General features: G+C 40.2%; 1 protein-coding gene across 2 annotated transcripts in view; it reads left to right on the top strand.

Moving 5' to 3' along the window:
- Window positions 1-18,800, top strand: part of RFTN2 (raftlin family member 2) — a 65,913-nt gene that overhangs the window by 23,027 nt on the left and 24,086 nt on the right. For both annotated transcript variants that reach the window (XM_062201268.1, XM_062201259.1), the window contains exons 2-6: window positions 213-396; window positions 3,173-3,287; window positions 8,286-8,559; window positions 11,767-11,970; window positions 18,645-18,766. In XM_062201268.1, coding sequence (XP_062057252.1) covers window positions 213-396; window positions 3,173-3,287; window positions 8,286-8,559; window positions 11,767-11,970; window positions 18,645-18,766 — 899 coding nt within the window. The remainder of the gene's footprint in view (window positions 1-212; window positions 397-3,172; window positions 3,288-8,285; window positions 8,560-11,766; window positions 11,971-18,644; window positions 18,767-18,800) is intronic.

Below are 18,800 nucleotides of genomic sequence, written 5' to 3'. Positions count from 1 at the left end.
ATATTGGCAATATCATTTATCTACCAGTTCTTAAGGTCAATTTTTCTTTTTTCAGAAATGAGTTTAGAAGATATGGAATACATGCTGATATAACTTATTTGCGGTTAAGTCATATGGTTGTTTTTCCTACTCATTACTACTGTCATACATAGAAGTAATGTATAATTCAATCCTAACAGTGTTCCAATTTCTCTTTGCTTTTGATATTTCAGCTTCATCAAACCCAGAAGTCATCAAGATAAATTCAATTCTGGATATAGTAGCAAAAGTGGATGACTATTATCTTAAGGGATATGTTGTTGGGGCTATTCATCCTGTCATACAACCTGTGGGGCAGCGAAAACACCTCCCAGCAAATTACCTGTATAGGGTGGTGCTATTGCGCTTAAAATTAAGGTAAGCGTGGTGCTCAAGAAAACAGTCATACTCAGAGGCAGTTAAGAATGACAGTTTGAGGGCTGACGTTTGTCACAGTGAGTGCAGTCACCCCTTGGGATGACCACATCCCATGTGGGAGTGCCAATTCAAGTCTCAGTTACTCAGCTCCCAATCCAGCTTGCTACTAATGCACCCAGGAGGGCAGCAGATGATGACCCAAGTACTTGGGTCCCTTCCACTCACTGGGAGGCCAGGGTGGAGTTCTAGGCTTCTGGTTTCAGCCTGGCCCAGTCCTGACTGTTGTGGACAACTGGGGTGTAAATCAGCAGGTAAAAGATGTCTCCTTCCCTCTCTCACTCTGCCTTTCAAATAAACACATAAATAAATAAAACTTTTTAAAAAGAATGACAATTTTTATCTGTCTAAAATAAAATTGTTTTCTTGAATTTTTAATTTATGTATTTTTAAGACAAAGAGAGAGAACTCCCCCATCCACTGGCTCCCAAATGCCTGCAGTGGCCAGCGTCAGACCAGGCAGAAGCTTGGGGCCAAGAACTCAGTCAGATGGATGGCAGGGACCCAAGTACCTGTGCCATCCCCTACTGCCTTCCTGGGTGCACATTTGCTGGAAGCATGAATAGGGAGTATAACAGACACTTAAACTCAGGCAAGTCCATATGGGATGTGGGCATCCCAAGGGGTGTCTTAACCACTAGGCCAAACTCTTCCCCTTAAGATATATTAAGCCAAATAAAGGAGAATAAATGATAACTGGGTATTTTGGTTTAAGGCATATTTTCCAGTGGTTGAACCTGGATTGAAGCAAGGAAATTTATACTGCTTCCTTAAAACTCCTGATTGACTTTAGTTCCTTGTAGACAGATAGATTGCGGGGAGGGGGTCGGGGGGGGGCGATGAGAATGTCAGTGAACAACAAAACAATTCAAGCAGGAGAGAAAGTAGCAGTGAGCTGCAAGTGCTGTCCTTAGGCTAACGCAGGGAACTGGACCTGGGAAGTCTGCTTTCACTGAGTTGTTTGTTTTGTTTTGTTTTAAATATTTATTTATTTATCCAAAAGTCAGAATTACACAAAGAGAGAAGGAGAGGCAGAGAGAGAGAGAGAGAGGTCTTCCATCCGCTGGTTCACTCCCCGGTTGATCCCAATAGCCGGAATTATGCTGATCAGAAGCCAGGAGCCAGGAGCTTCTTCCGGGTCTCCCACATGGGTGCAGAGGCCCAAGGACTTGGGCCATCTTCCACTGCCTTCCCAGGCCATAGCAGAGAGCGGATCGGAAGTGGAGCAGCCAGGTCTTGGACCTGCACCCATATGGGATGCCGGCACTGCAGGCAGGCAGCTTTCCCACTACACCACAGTGCCAGCCCTTTATTTTTGGGTTTTTTGTTGTTGTTGTTGTTGTTGTTGTTTAAAGATTTGTTTATTTATGTTTGAAAGTCAGAGTTACAGAGAGAGAAGGAGAGACAGAGAGATCTTCCATCTGCTGGTTCACTCCCCTGGATAACTGCATCACCCAGCACTGGGCCAGGCCAAAACCGGGAGCTAGGAGCTCCATCCAGGTCTCACATGTGGATGGTAGGGGCCCAAGCACTTTTCTCAGACCATGAGCAAGGAGCTGAATCAGAAATGGAGCAGCCAGGACTTGACCCGGTACCTGTATGTGATGGTGGCTTTACCCACTATGCAACAATGCTAGCCCCAACACATCAATTTTTTTTTACATAAATCTTCATCTATATTAAAAACATCTCAAAAACTAGGGTTAAAAACTGAGCTTTCTTCCGGCTGGCTCTGTAGCGTAGTGGGTAGAGCTGCTGCCTGCAATGCGGGCATCCCATGTGGGTGCCAATTCGAGGCCCGAGTTGTTGGGCCCTTGCACCCACATGGGAGACCTGGAGAAAGCTCCTGGCTACTGGCTTCAGATTGCCCAGCTCCAGCCTTTGCAGCTGGATCTCTCTCTCTCTCTCTCTCTCTCTTTCTGCCTCTGCCTCTGCCTTTCTGTAACTGTCTTTCAAATAAGTAAATAAATCTTAAAAAAAAAAAAACTAAGCTTTCTCTTTTTAATGATAGGACCAACAACAATCACTTTACTATGAAGGGGCTAAGCAGAAAATAAAATATGAACTAAGAGGGAAAGAGAGAAAATAGGAAAATTGAGAAAAAGAAAGGACTTTTAAAAGTTCTGGGTGTTTTTAAGGCATATGGTCTGCTACTGAGCAGTTCCTACCTATGTATACATATCTGAGAGAATCTGTGCAGGCTTCAGCGCTCACTAGGATACAGAGCCTCATCAGATAGTCATTCGTTCAAGCATAACTAAATGAACATTTTTACACAGTAGTAACCACATTTTTCCCACTTTAGGTATTACTTCAAATAGACTTAGCAGCGTCCTGACAAGGCTAAGAATGAGCAAGGAATAAAGATCAGAAAAAAGTTTTTAAAAAGCAGGACAATATTTATCTGTCTTTATATAGATTGTCTTTAGTTGTACTTTTTTATAACAATGAGGTATAACAACAATGAAAAAACATTCCTACTAACTTCTATTACAACAACAGACATGAAGCTTGTCTCCCATTTTAAATTAGAAATTAAGTTAACAGATGTTTAAATTAAGGAAATTTAATAGAAGTTACTGTGTGTTTTTGGTGTCTTTCTATATAGAAATAAACAAAAAAAAGTCTGCCTTAGCTGTTTTTGTGAGATGTTCACTGGTTTTCACATAAATGTGAAAACACATGGTCACCAACCATGAACATATTCTCTCTGTTACAGCCCCAAGCATCCAGCAGCACCCAGTGGACAAAAACGCCCAAGGCTTGTGATTGAGGAATGTCCTCTAACTTATGAGACACAAACAAATGATGTAGCAAAAGAGCTGATAGAAAAGGTACTATAAGCATACATTTTCTTCATGTAATATTAAGAAACATTTGATATTTCTTCTCTATCAATTTCCTTTTTCACTTTATAAAGATTAGGGAAATTATTAGGTGACTTTTACTGCCAGAATGTAAGACATCATTGAGGCACTTGTACCGAATTGTACAGAGTTAAAACAGATAAATACAGGCCAATGACACAGAATGGAATTTACCAGAAGTAACTTTAAACACAAGAAGAGCTTAATAAAAAATATGATACAATAAAAATGGATGAATGGCCAATACTTAACAAACGCTGTTGAGAAACTGGGCAGCTCTTCTGTAGGAAGCAGGTTGCACATACTTCAGATGTGATTAAAAGGTAATTTTTATAAATATAAAAACTATAAAAGAAAATGGAAAACCTATTCAACTGTGAATAGTCTGAGGAGTTTGAGCATACAAATATATCCTATGTATAAAAACAAAGGATCAAGGGGAAATCTGCCACAAATATGTCTGTGGGAACTTCCTTTTTAAAATATAAAGGAAATGAACACAAATACATGAAAGTGATATCCAGTTCTAAATAGACACACATGGTCCATGAACAGCAAACACAAAAGAAAGCATAACTAATACAGTTTGAAACAGGTTTAACCTAACTAGTAATTTTCAATGTAAATAAAAACTGAGAATTAATACCTCATCAGTATTAAATTGGGAAATTAAATTGAAATTATTATATCAGTACTAGTAAAACCTTAAGAACAGTTAATATTCATATGGCAACTGGCATTGAAACATATTAGTAATTCTTCAATATTAATTTGGTAATAAGAACCATAATTCTATTTTATTTTGTGACCTCATGATCTCCTGTTTAGGAATCTGTTCCAAGAAAATAATTGAAAACGAAAAAAATTTATACAGAGATATTTTCATAATTTATTCAGTAAATAAAAGGTCAAATTCCCAATAACTTGATAACTTTGAAGGAGACAATGGTAGGATAGAATATTTATGGGTATTAAACTTGACAATTGTATAACTATCAAGATAAAAAAGTCTATGTAGTATGACAACTGAAAATTGAATGGAAAATTGAATAGTACATGTGTATTGATTAAAACCAAGAAAAAATACATTCACAAATAGTCTAAATTGGTAGAATTTTATGATGAGAACTTTTTGGTTTTAGTTGCATTAGCATGTTTATAAGGTTTAAGCTTTTTATTTAAATAAACACAGCCAAAATCTAAGGCATTTTTTTTCAGGTTAGAAACTATGAAGTGTGTTCATTTGTTTCTATTGTTTCCAAGCTTTAAATAGCCATGTGTGTAAAATTATCTGTGGTTTGTGTGTAGCCAGCTATAGCTGCTAATGATGTTTTCCATGTAGACACAAAGTCACTATTCACTAAGGGTTTTTAGAAAGTCTTTAGACTAGAGTTTTATAAACAAAGTACACAAACTGTTTACTACTATTCTGGGAAATTTAATTTTTTTCTTGGGAATAAATTCACTCTAGAAAGTTTCTTTTGAAAACAAAAATATAGCTACTAATTTGATCATAGTAGATCACCCTCCAAGTCCTTGTTTTGCGTTTGACTTTCTGGACACAGCTAAAAAAACTATTTAAACAAATACTGCTATCTCAGCAATTAGAGTAATGGGATATTTCGTGAAGAATAAAGCTCCAAGAAACAAAGCACATGAAATATTTGAGCATTGCCCTAGTTATGAACAAGAGCAATAGATGATGCCAAATACTATTTTTGAACAGTTGCCTTGTGTAAAGAATTGACTATTGAATGACTAGATTTTTTTCAAAGATTTATTTTATTTTATTTGAAAGGCAGAGTTACAGGGGTGGGGGGAGACAGGGAGAGAAGAAGAGATGGAGAGAGAGGTCTTTCATCGCTGGTTCTCTCCCCAAATGACCACAACTGTCAGGGATGGGCCAGGAGCTTCATCCAGGTCTCCTGTGTGGTTTCAGGGACCCAAGCATTTGGGCCATCTTCTGCTGCTTTCCCAGGATGCTGGTGTTGTAGGCGGCAGTTTTACCCATTATGCTATAATGCTGATCCTTGAATAACTAGATTTTTAAGCCAAACTTTAACATTATACAAAAATTTACTGTTTTTTTAAGATTCATTTATTTTATTTGAAAGAGTTACACAAAGAGAGGAGACGCAGAGAGCGAGAGGGGGCTTTCATCCACTGGTTCACTCCCCAGTTGGCCATAATGGCCGAAGCTACACCAATCTGAAGCCAGGAGCCAGGAGCTTCTTCCTGGTTTTCCACGCGGGTGCAGGGGCCCAAGCACTTGGGCCATCTTCTGCTGCTTTCCCAGGCCATAGCAGAGAGCTGGATAGGAAGTCGAGGAGACGGGACTCCACCACCCATTTGGGACACAGACACTGCAGGCGGTGGCTTTACCTGCTACACCACAGCGCCGGTCCCAATCTGTTTTAAAATTAGGTTTACAAGAGTTTTCTTAGGACTCAAAAATAACATTTCATGAGTATCAACCCTCCAACTTAAAAGATGGAAAATATATTAATACCATGTTTTTATCAGATTTTCTAGGTAAAATTTTCTAGTAATAGAAAAACCCATTACATTTTTTCACTCAACCCAATTAATAAGACTTAGAGGAAGCACTGACAATAAATTCATCCATTTCCACCTGCAGAATACCTCCTTATCTCCTCCCTCCCCTGCCCCACTCTCCCAGGACACCAAATACAAAGGAAAATTTGGGGTTGGGGGCCTGTAAGACTTCCTGCATTGTTGTGGACTAAATATGTTGATCTATGGGGGTAGATGATATTGCTCCAGCCATAGTCCTTTGTCCTAACTCTTCACACCCTTACCTTCTCCCCTTCTCAAGATTCTCCCACCTCATTGACTGGAACTGAGTTATAGCTGCCTCCTGCGATTGGACATTGCACTCTGATTTTTCTCCAGTTCTTTCTGGAATTTTTCATTGTATTTCATTCTATCTGTAGGTGTTTGATTTGTACCTCCATCAAACTCTTCCCCCCACCCCACACCCCTGGGTAACATTTAGAACATTTAATTTAAATGTTTAAAACCACTGCCATGTAGAAGTTATTGCTATTTCTTCCTTTTAATTTGTTTAAGAACTACTATCAAGCACCTACATCTCCAAAGCACTATGTAGTCCTTGCTCTTGAAAGAATTGCTGGTTGAACAAGAGAAAGACGTGGGGGAAGACTCTGTGGTGCAGTGGATTAAGTCACTACTTTTAAGATGCCCACATCCCATTTCAGAGTGCCAGCTTGAATCCCAGCTGCTCGGCTTCTAATCCAGCTCCCTACTAATGCACCTGAGAAGCAGCAGAAGATGGCCAAGTGCTTGAGTTCCTACCATACACATAGAAGACACAGATGGACATCCTGGATCCTGGCTTCAGCCTAATGCAGCCCTGGCTATCATTGATTTTGGGAGGGAACCAGCAGATGCAAAAATGTCTCTCTCCCTTCTCCTTTCAATTAAATCAATAAATCTTTAAAAGGAGAGAAAAGAGAAAAGAATGGAGAAGGAAGGAAGGAAGGAAGGAAGGAAGGAAGGAAGGAAGGAAGGAAGGAAGGAAGGAAGGAAGGAAGGAAAAGACAAAAATAAAACAAAGAAGTGAAGCAAAAGCAGAGAGGAAAATAACCACTCCTTTTTTTTTTTTTTTTTTTTTGTAATTTTCAAATTGATTTATTTGCAAGATGGACAAAGAGCTCCCATTTGCTGGTTCAATCCCCAAATACTTCCATCAGCCAAGGCTGGGCAAGCTGAAGCCAGAAGCCAGAAACTCCCACATGGAGTGCAGGATCCCAATCCAGGTCTCCCACATGGAGTGCAGGACCCAACCACCTAGCCATCACCACTGCTTCCTGGAGTCAGAAACCAGAGCCAGGCATCAATCTCAGGCACTCCAGTCTGGAATGCAGGCATATTTTTTTAAAAGATTTACTTATTTATTTATTTATTTAGGATTTATTTGCTTGTTTATTTATTTATACAGAGAGGCAGAGGCTGAGAGAGAGAGAGAGGTCTTTCATTCACTGGTTCACTCCCCAAATGGCCACAATGGATAGAGCTGGGCCGATCCGAAGCCAGGAGCCAGGAAATTCTATGGGTCTCCCACACAGGTGCAGGGGCACTAGGACTTGGGCCAACTGCTTTCCCAGGCCATAACAAAGAGTTGGATCAGAAATGGAGTTGTTGGGATTCGAACCTGCACTCATGTGGGATGCCAGCGCTGCAGGTGGTAGCTTTATCCGCTAGTCCACAGCGCTGGCCCTGAATGCAGGCATCTTAACTGCTAGGCCAAAAACCAGCCCTCAAAATAACCACTCTTAAAATCGCCAATTATTTCACTAGCATTGCATCACATGCTTCAGAATCCTATTCTTTAATTGATAAGGTGGAATCTAACCATACATATTTGGACCAGATTGGGGGCAATAGCATCAGAAAGCTTCCTAAGAGTTGCAGTAGGAACTGAGCTTGTACTTTATACATACTTCTTCATCAAGATTTTGCAGTTTTCATTATCAACATCAAACAATGCTCTGTTTTTTGTTTTTTAATTAATGAATTAATGTCTCTTCCTTATTAATGATAATGTATCAGGTAATGTTAATGGGGATTTCATAGGTTAGCTTTAAATTCTGCTTCAACTGGAGACCATTGTTATACGGTATACAAAAGTCATGTGATAGAGTTATTAATTCTTCCCAAATAGAATTCAGAGAAGAATATAATTCCTGATTTCATAACTTCTGAAGTGTATTAGTTATATTTGAAGAAGTCACAATGATAGTGTGACATAATCATATAAGCAGTGTTGTTTTGGGGTTATTAGTTTATGAATGGGTCTTTAGTTAGTAGTTGGTTTCCTCTATATTGTAATAGATTTCTTCAGGTAACCTAAAGGTTAATTAATAAAGTGATTAATGCAAATGGAGTTTATATTTTGTCCTGCCATCTCTTCTTAAACTTCAGATTAATGTCGCTGCTAAAAAAGGAATGAAATTTGTTGGGTTCATACCACAACATTATCCATCTAAATTCTGCAATGGAACCAACCATGACGGAGATCTAGAATCAATGCTACATGTGAGACACAGTTCAGAAGAAAACTGTAAAAGTTGGAATGAAGGAACTTTAAGCGGGCAATCATCTGAAAGTGGAATTGAAGAAGAACTTGCTCACGAAAGCAAACAGGATCAAACGGAACAAAATGGCAGCCCCACTTCCTCTAAATCAAGAAAAGAAGGTAACAGATATGATGAGTAGAAAGAGACTATGCAAGGAGTCTTCAGAAACTTCAAGACAATGTCTATTATGAGAAAACTGGATGGGTTTCAATTTTTTTGGGTATCAAAAATAAACTTATCTCTTTTTTTTTTTATTTTTTTGATGGGCAGAGTGGACAGTGAGAGAGAGAGACAGAGAGTAAGGTCTTCCTTTGCCATTGGTTCACCCTCCAATCGCCGCCGCAGCTGGTGCGCTGCAGCCAGTGCACTGCACTGATCCGAAGGCAGGAGCCAGGTGCTTCTCCTGGTCTCCCGTGGGGTGCAGGGCCCAAGCACTTGGGCCATCCTCCACTGCACTCCTGGGCCATAGCAGAGAGCTGGCCTGGAAGAGGGGCAACCGGGACAGAATCCGGTGCCCCGACCGGGACTAGAACCCGGTGTGCCGGCACCGCCGGCGGAGGATTAGCCTATTGAGCCGCGGCGCCAGCCTAAGCTTATCTTTTAATTCCACTTTTCAACACATTTCCTAAAGTACCCTCATATTACTAGTTTAAATTTAGCAAAATAAGTTTTTGAAGTATTTTTAGAAATAGGAGGTAAAAATGAAAATTTTGAAAGATTAAAAAAGTCCAAGTGAACTAATATAAACATCATGCTTTTTTTAAAATCATTACAGCCAAAAATAAGACAGAGGGTTTTTTTAGACAGTTGTCTCTGGCAAGCCACACAGCGCCATCGACATAATGAAACTCTGTGTGGAACATTGGTTTCCATTTAGTCATTAAAACTTTCTTGTAAACCTCTGGAGGCCATACACATGTAGTAAAGAAGTGCATCTATAAAGAAAGCTGTTCTTATTTATGTTTGTCCTCGTAAACAGTGTATGAGAATTGTCGTTTTGGGCCTTTCCCATTTCATGAATGGTTTTCACCTCTGAAATTAGATGGCTTGCATTGATAATCAGCTAGAATATGAAAATGGCACATCGTGATGAAACAATTATTAGAACAATAGTGCCTAGAGCCCAGAATAACTTTAAACAATAGTTTTATTCTTCTTTGCCAGCTACCAAGTCTTCCCCAGAAATTGAATCTTCTTCATGTATCAGACTGCTCAGGTTTTCTGAGGCCTTTAAGGGCAGGCTTTTCATATACCTCTAAGTATGCGGTGTGAGTTCTGGCGTCAGACGCCTCCGTTTCTTTATAAAAAGGGTGCAGTGGGACCTCCTTCGAGGGGTTGCTGTGAGAAGTAAACAAGAGAGGTCTACAAATTGTTCAGCCCGGGGCCTGGCACAGAGCCGTCGCTGTATTAAGTTACCGTCTAGTAACTGATCCTGTGCTCAGTGCTGGCACTGGAGGAGCAGACACTGGTGCCATAGGCTTTGGCAGTTATGATGACGTGTGCTGAACATCCTGTGCATGGCAGAGAGCCATTTGACCATGTAAGCACCGTCTTGGGAAAGAGCTGGAAGTATTTCCTAACTCATTATCTCACCTATCCCTACCACACCACCACCGTCCTCTGCTTTCCTCACCACTTCCCTACCTTACAACCATGCTGAGTCTCATGCAGTATATAAATTATAAGAATGTAAAAGTGAACAAGAATCGGTGGAGCTAGGGTTGGGGAGCTACTCAATAGCTTTCACCTAGGGCTACTTTTAAACCCCATGCGGATTCCCACCCTGAGTTTGATCAAATCAGGTGTCTGCTTCTGGTCTTTTCAGTTCCAGATCCAACATACTACTTTATTTAATTATCAATATTTAGATTCTGATTTCTAAATATTTTAAAATTATGTACTAATTAGTATAATCTTCTAGGGTAATAGCTCTTAATTGGGGGGAGGGAGACTAAGGTAGTGGGAATGCACAAAAGACCTCTTGGAGAATCTGGCAAAACCCATGGAATTCAAATACTTTTGGTTGTAATATAAGTTATGTTAAACCTTCTAAAATACAACCACAAGTATTGGTCCATAGACTTCAAGTTAAGAATTTGCCAATTTCCAGTATTTCTATGTCTGAATACGTATTCTAGAGTCAGTCTCACATATGCGTCCAAGGATGTATGAAAATGTTCGTAGTAACAAAATATTGGAAATAATTTATACATCCCTCAAAAAGAGAATAGTAAATTAGAATTCTATGTAGCAGTTAAGGGCCAGCTTGTGACCCAGCTGGGTAAGCTGTTGCCTGCTTTGCCAGCATCACATATTGAAGTGCCAGTTTGAGTCCCAGATGCTCTGCTTCTGACCCAGCTTCCTGCTAATGCACCTGGGAAGACAGCAGAAGATGGCTCAAATTCCTGGTCCCCTGCCACCCACATGGGAGACCGGGATGGAATTCCTGGCTCCTGGCTTCAACCTGGCTGAGCCTTGGCTGTTGCAGCAGATGGAAGTAAAGAAATAAATCTTAAAAAAAAAAAAAAAAAGTGAATGAAACCTCCAATATTATTTGCATTTCAAAACATATTGTTGAACCAAAAACTCAATTTGTAGATTGGTATATATAATATGATGTCATGTAAATAAAGTTTAAATTTTTTAAAATTTATTTGAGAAGCAGAGAGACAGAGAGAGAGACAGAAAGAGAGTTCCTGTCTGCTGGTTCACTGCTCAAACACCCACAACAGCTAGGAGCCACTGAAACAGGGAAGTGGGAATTCAGTCCAGGTCTTCCAGTGGGTGGCAACTACTCAGTCACTTGAACTATCACCACTGCCTCCCAGGGTCTGTACCCCCAGGAAGCAGGAGTCAGGAGCTAGAGCCAGGCATCTAACCCAGGAACTTAGATATGGGACACAGGCATCTTAACTGGGATCTTAACCAGTAAAGCAGCCACCTACTCCAAATAAACCTTTTTAAACCATAAAACATTACACATCATTTATCGATATATAAATATTTATTAAAAGAATGAAAGCATGCATGAGAATAATAAATTCCAAATTCATTATGGTAGTTATTTCTGGAAAATGGAATTATGAAATGCCATATAGGAGCTACCATTGTATTTATTTCTCATTTCTTTGAAAAAAAGTCTGACTTAAATATAGTATAGTATAATATAGTATAATGTTAACATTTGGTTGAACTAAGTGGCGAATATTTTTATAATTCTCTATACTCATTTCTCTGCTTGAAATATCTCATTATTATTTTAAAATTTTAAGAATTTTTGATCAGTAAAATTATAATTTTTCCTCTTTCTGAATGCCTGTCTTCAGATAACAAGTTGTATATAGCCTTCAATGCTTTTGATGATGATTCAACCTGCTGGACCTATCAGGAAGGCATCCTTTCAATGAAAGTAACAAGAAAAGGAGCTGTCATCAGTACACTTGATGCTGATTGGCTGGAATTAACTACATTTTATTATAAGCAAGGCTTGTCTTTAATTGATTCTTTTGTATCCTGGGAAACATCTAAAGGTAAATTTAGTATTAATGATTTTTTATCTGAAGAATTTGAACTTATGTTGATGTTGATGAGAATGTTTTTACCTCTCAAACTCTGACTGAAAGGACTGATGTTATTTCTAAGGAAATAGATTTCAACCTCCACACCACTATGTAACATTGATATCAGAATACAACCATAGTGGAGAGCAAACAGATACTCATTTGGACATCCAATGTGCATGGTAGAATTATAACATAACATGCTGTTGGGTTATAACTGTAAGGAATAGACAAACCACTGAGTGATCAACTAGTGGAGGTTTCCAAATAAGGTGTACTATGACAGCACAACTAGGAGGCTCATGGTGGTATTTGAGACTTAACATCCATGTCTGTGACATTATCCCACTTTTGGACACTACCTGACTCTCTATAAATCGTATAGGAAAATAGTCTTTGACTCAGAAAGCAATGCTGACTCTGTTCTTATTTCCATCTTCTTTTGTCTTCCATCTCCCTCCAGCCTTTCTCATTTAGTTACAATGAAATATGTAGTCATTTGTAGCAATGAGTCTTATATCCCGAAACTAACTTGGAGCCATTTCAAATTTTGGTTTGTGACCAACTGCCTAAGGGAAAGGAAAAACACTCTTCTCACAATCTCTCTCAGGCACCCCTGCCTTGGGCCTGGCCTGATGAAAATAAAATTAGCCCCAGCACTTGCCAGCCAGAAACTCTGTGGGCCTTTTGTTCTTCAAGCCTTAGAACTATTTAGAAAACCCCAGGGAGACGCTCCCGCCTCAGAAGCCCTGAAATGGCTCATTAGACGTTTTACAGTGTGGGCTGTCCCAAGCCCCTAACAAGCCACCTCAGTCTGTGGGGTCTGGCAATGGGGTGTGTCATTCGGGCCTTTCCTGGGAGTATACAGGGAAGCTGCAAAGGGGAACTTGTGACCAATGTCTGTGTCACTGTGAGAACAAGTCAGAGGAAGCTGGCTGAATTGGTCACTTTGTTCTGGGATGTTTGATGCCTGACATCTAAAGCACATGGAGAGACAATGCATATTCTGTTCTGTCTTGCTTCTATCCTCTTCAAAAACATTGTCAAAAGTCAGCCCACCATGAGGAATGCAAGTGCAAAGCCAGATATTGCTCAGAAATTTAATATATCACCCCACAAATAACAATGATGAAGTGCCTTCCTCTAGAAATAGAAAGAGGAAAAAATGTTTTCAAATTTTTCTACTTTGGCAGTGTCATGGTATAAAATCTATGAAATTCCTTGTCAGTGTCCTTTCACATCCACTCTCAACCTTTTCTGCTTTGAAAAGCCCTTTGAAAAGCCCCCTGGGTCTCTCTCTCTCTACCCCTCTCCCTCTCTCTCACTGTTGAGGTTCCCACACTCTGCTAGCCTCCAATGCCCATACCCCACCCTAGAAGACCACAGTTTAGGCCACATGTGGAGTTTTATGAATTCTTTTCAAACTACACTTGATACTCATTTCAATTTCTTCCCTCTTATAAAAATGCTTGTGTGGGATTGGTGGAGAAGTATCACAATGAGGAATGGGGTACAGTAATAACATTAAAATGTGTACTTATTCATTTCATGTATGTGAGGGGGATCTTCAAAAGGTTCACAAAATGCATGGAGATGCAGTATGAAAAAACTATGCATGGCTTTCAAAATTGTTAGCACCGACATGGACATCTTCATTTCATTTTCCCACGACTTTTGGAGGTCTCCCTCTATGGACACGCCAGGCCCTGTGCCAGGCACTGGGAATACAATGAGCAATGGGCCTGCTTCCTACTCTCAAAGAGCCAGCCATGCAGCATGAGGCGGTCAGGCAGGAAAGATGTCAAAACACATACATCTAATTTCAAAACTGAAAGAAGTGCTGTGACATTACCCAACAGGATATTGAGGTAAGACTGCCAGGAAAGAACCCACTTAGAGAGGCAATCAGGAAGTCTCATCCAGGAAGGTAGCAATCACTCAGTCTAGGAAGCTATAAAGGAGCAAGCATGAGAGAGCCAGAGGTAGAAAATTCTAGGCAGAAGAAACACCCATAATTGTATAAAGACCCTAGGTCAGAAAAGAACTGGGAAAAGGTCTGTGTCACTGGAGCCAGGTGGGCAAGAAAGAATGGCTGTAGACAAAGTGGAAGAGGCAAGCAGCAACCATTCCATGAAGAGTCTGGTGCTGTCAACCATGCAACAAGAGCCAGTGGTGCATTTTACACTTACCACATGCCAGCATTGTTCTAGACCCCTGATGTTAACTCGCTTAGTCCCCCATTGCAACCCTCTTCAGTAGGTATGATTATTCCCCTTTTACACATGAGGACACAGAGGCACACAGATATAAATAATGGGCCCATAGTCACACAACTGGAAGGTGGTGGGGCCCTTTAGATGGAGTGTTTGCTCTTACCCATCTTGTCAGGATGCCAGTTCCCATTCATCCATTGAAAATATAAAGAGCAACTCATGATCTGATTTGCATTTTTAAAAATAGCTTTTTGGCCAGAGTGAAAAATGGGGAAGTTGTCAAGAGGCTGTTGCCAGTCTCTATTTTTTTTTATTATTTTTATTTTTATTTTTTTGACAGGCAGAGTGGACAGTGAGAGAGAGAGAGAGAGAAAGGTCTTCCTTTGCCGTTGGTTCACCCTCCAATGGCTGCCGTGGCCGGCGCACTGCGGCCGGTGCACCGCGCTGATCCGAAGGCAGGAGCCAGGTGCTTCTCCTGGTCTCCCATGGGGTTCAGGGCCCAAGGACTTGGGCCATCCTCCACTGCACTCCCGGGCCATAGCAGAGAGCCACGGCACCGGCGCCAGAGTCTCTAGCGAGACAGTGGTATAGGCCACAAGAAGCGTTAGGCTGAGAGATTCCTTTGGCAGACAGACTGTACCTGACAGTAGCATGGAACAGGTGTTAACTGCATGTGCCTGCATCCACTTCAGAGGTGGTCCTGGCCCCACCTTTGGACAATTCAATACCAAAATGATACATGGACCAAAAATACTAAATAAAAACACACTTATAGGATTGTCAGTGTCATATCAAGCTAAAATGAATGTAAAGTCTTTATGTCTTGGCAAGTAACCCATTTCCTGAAAATCCTTCAAGTTTATGTTTTTCAAACCAGGGTTCAATATCCTTGGAGTATGCAGCATTGTGCCAGGAAGTACACAGGTTCACAAGTTCCAAGATAAACCTCTTCCTAGAGTGTCAATATTACTTTAAGACTGAGAGGGTGGGTAGAAGACAGCATTACTTTTTTACATAAAATGAATGTATTTCAAAAGAGTGAAAAGTTTGTATGAACTTTTATGACAGGACATTAAGCTCACCATGATTCATTGCAAACTCTAACAGGAGACCATCTTTCAAGGATACAAGAGCACTTTGCTATTGATAATATTTAGCTTAAAATTTTTTTTTTGAGAAGCAGTAGATCAAGCCTGTATCTTTAAAAAAAAAAAAAAGACTTATTTATTTATTTGAAAGTCATAGTTACAGAGAGAGGGAAAGGCAGATCTTCTATCTGCTGATTCACTCCCTAAAATGGCTGTCATGCCAGAACTGGGCCGGCCCCAAGCTAGAAGCCGGGAGCTTCTTCCGGGTCTCCCACATGGGTGCTGCTTTCCCAGGCATATTAGCAGGGAGCTGGGTCAGAAGAGGAGCAGCTGGGATTCAACCAGGTGCCCATATGGAATGACAGTGCTGCAGAGGGCAGCTTTACCCGCTACCCTACAGCACCAAGGCTTGCATCTTTTACATACCACATACACATGGAAAATAGTACCATTCTGGGCACATGGATGAAAAGTGGATAAAGCTGCTCTGAGCAGGAGGGGGCGCTCTCTATCTTGGCACATCAGTGAGCTAAATCCCATTGGTTGGGAAGCTCTGAGTTATGCAATGTTAAGAGGTGATTCAGTGGGGGACAGTTATGTAGTCTTTCAGAATGTCCATCTCATTCCATTACCTGGAATATTTAACACACTGAGTAAGCAGATAGTCACTTCCCCATGAAGCTCCCCTGCCACCCTCCCTAGCTGCCACTTCTGCAGGAGAGAAATATAAGAACTCCCTCTTGAGCAAGTATCAGACTTCCATGGCTCTGGGACCTGGTATGGATCTGGAAAAGCGACCTAAGGGGCCCCTAGAACTCCAAAGTAAGAAGGAAAGACTTTGTTTTTGCATCTTAAATATAATTTGATATACAGTAAAGTGTACTAAAATCCTATATAAGGGCTTCAAAATGTTCATGGAAAATTCACATTATCTTATAATTCCATTTTCCATAACTTTTGAAGTCCCACCCACCTCGTATGGACAGTTGAAAGAACACAAATGTTCAAGATAGAGATCATTTCCAGCATCCCAGAAGGCCCCCTCATGATCCTTCCCCGTCCATATCCTCCCACCTAGAAATAACCTCCCTCCTGGGTTCCATCACCACAAAGGAGTGCTTAGGAATCACATAAGCCGAGTTAAACAGAACATACTATTTTGTCAATGACTTATTTCATTCAACATAGTATCCTGAAATCCATCTGTGTTAATGCATAGCACTGAGTCTTTCTTTTTTATTCCTAAATAATACTGTATTATGAGTCTACCACTTTCATTCTTTTAAACCAAAAAGTTTAGAAGTACTAGTATATCTCAATATTAAAAGCAAGAACACAGACACAGAGCCCCAAAGTTTTCACATTATTAAAGTTTTCACATTATATAATCCCAAAATAAATTAAAAGCAGTCAAGGCTGGCGCTGTGGCATAGCAGGTAAAGTCGCCGCCTGCAGTGCCAGCATCCCGTATGGGCACTGGTTCAAGTCCCGGCTGCTCCACTTCCAGTCCAGCCCTCTGCTATGGCTTGGGAAAGCAGTGGAAGATAACCCAAGTCCTTGAGTCCCTGCACCACGTGGGAGACCCGGGGAAAGCTTTTGACTCCTGGCTTCAGCTTGGCACAGCTCCGGCTATTGCAGCCATCTGTGGGGTGAACCTGCGGATGAAAGATTCATTCTCTCTCTCTCTCTCTCTCTCTCTCTCTCTCTCTCTCTCTTTCTGCCTCTGCCTCTCTGTAACTCTGCCAATAAATAAATAAATCTTTTTAAAAAGCAGTTCTAATTAACTTCATGTTTATCATAGTGTATAATTACTTTCAAAAACTCATACTCCCATTCTAAAAAGGACTTGAGGCATAAACAATTTTAAAAATTATCTAGTGATGCACTAAACTTACAATCAGAAATAGGTTTGATTCTATTAGTCAGTTCATTGTGACAGTTGATCAGTAAACTTAAAGGAAAGGAAACATATACAATAAGTAGAAAGCCAGTTTCAACTAGTAAATTGAACTTTACTGGATTCTTGGGAACTATTCTGAACAAAGTAAATTCTTTGTGGTGTTCTGCTGTAACCATAAGGAATGTCAAAAACAAGGATTTTCCCTAAAAGTTGATAGCCTGTTAAAAATTCAAGCTAGAAATTATATTGAAATTACTTTCATCTTTTTTGTCTTTAAGTATTAAAGATCCTGTGAAATATCTGTAGGCCTTTATTTTGTAAGGAACTCTCAACCACAGAAAATTTGATATGTGACATTGTGCTGCATAGAAACCAAAATGTTTAACCAGCACATGACCATGAGAAAAATGTCTCCCATTGCAAAATAGGAGACAAAAGAAATTCCATAAAATCAGTTTGGTTTGGGCCAGCTGGTTATTATCAATTATTCAAGAAAAAGTCAAAGAGGCCCTCCCTTAAAACTTCCTTCCCCACAGGAATTCTTTTGACAATGACTTCTGTTTAGGGTCTTCCTGTCACTGTTTATGTTTTTATTTTTTGAGTTTTTCTTTTTTTCTGCATCATCGTCATTGGGGCAAATAATTGTTCTGTGTTTATATTTTTTGAAGCTTTTGTGTTCATTTTAATATCATACTTCTAATTTCTAGGATTAGTGTTTTTTATGTTGTTTCTCTTAATGCTATAACTTGATGTTGTTTCTCTTAATGGTATAACTAATATGCATGCAACATATGGATCATAAACCATAATCTGATGTCAAGGTGAAAAATCATCTACAGATGCTTTTTAGATTGATTTTCCACTTATTCTCACAGTATCACATTATTCAACCTCATTTTTACTTTTGTAGTTTTGATAGCTGTCGCTTGATTTTAACTCAGTCAAGTATAAAACTCCTAACGCTTAGGGGAGAAATAAAGCCTTCAAAGAGGAGGAGCAGTGTTACTGATTCAATCAAAACAGATGTTTTTATTGTTGATTGATTTGTGTGGAAGGCAGAGTTACATATAGAGAGAAAGGTCTTCCATCCACCGGCTCGTTCCCCAAGTGACCTCAAAGGCCAGAGGTGGGCCAGGAGCCAGGAGCTTCATCCGGGTCTCCCACATGGGTGCAGGGGCCCAAACACTGGGCCATCTTCCACTGCTTTCCCAGGTCATTACCAGGGAGCTAGATCAGAAGTGGAGCAGTTGGGACTTGACCCAGATCCCATATTGGATGCTGGTGTTGCAGGCGCTGCCATAATCCCCTACATTACAACGCTGACCCCAACAAATGCTTTTTAATTGGTAGTTTTTCCTTATGCTTTCTATCACTATTTAGGATTTAGATGATCTTAGGGGTCACTTATTACAACTCTTCTTCGTTGTGTCCTTTTCCTCTCAGGAGACCATTTGTCTAAATCTTTGGAAGGATTTTTTATCTATGAAGAAGAAGGCTCTGGAGTTCCAGGTTCTGATAGGAAAGGAAATGACGCCATTGTGGTAGAACAGTGGACTATCATTGAGGTGAGCTGCCGTTTTCTGACCATCTAAATTTCAT

This window comes from Lepus europaeus, chromosome 1, assembly GCF_033115175.1.
Source record: "Lepus europaeus isolate LE1 chromosome 1, mLepTim1.pri, whole genome shotgun sequence".
NCBI lineage: Eukaryota > Metazoa > Chordata > Mammalia > Lagomorpha > Leporidae > Lepus > Lepus europaeus.
The sequence above is the reverse complement of the archived record's forward strand: the minus strand, read 5'-3'. Positions and strand labels throughout refer to the sequence as shown.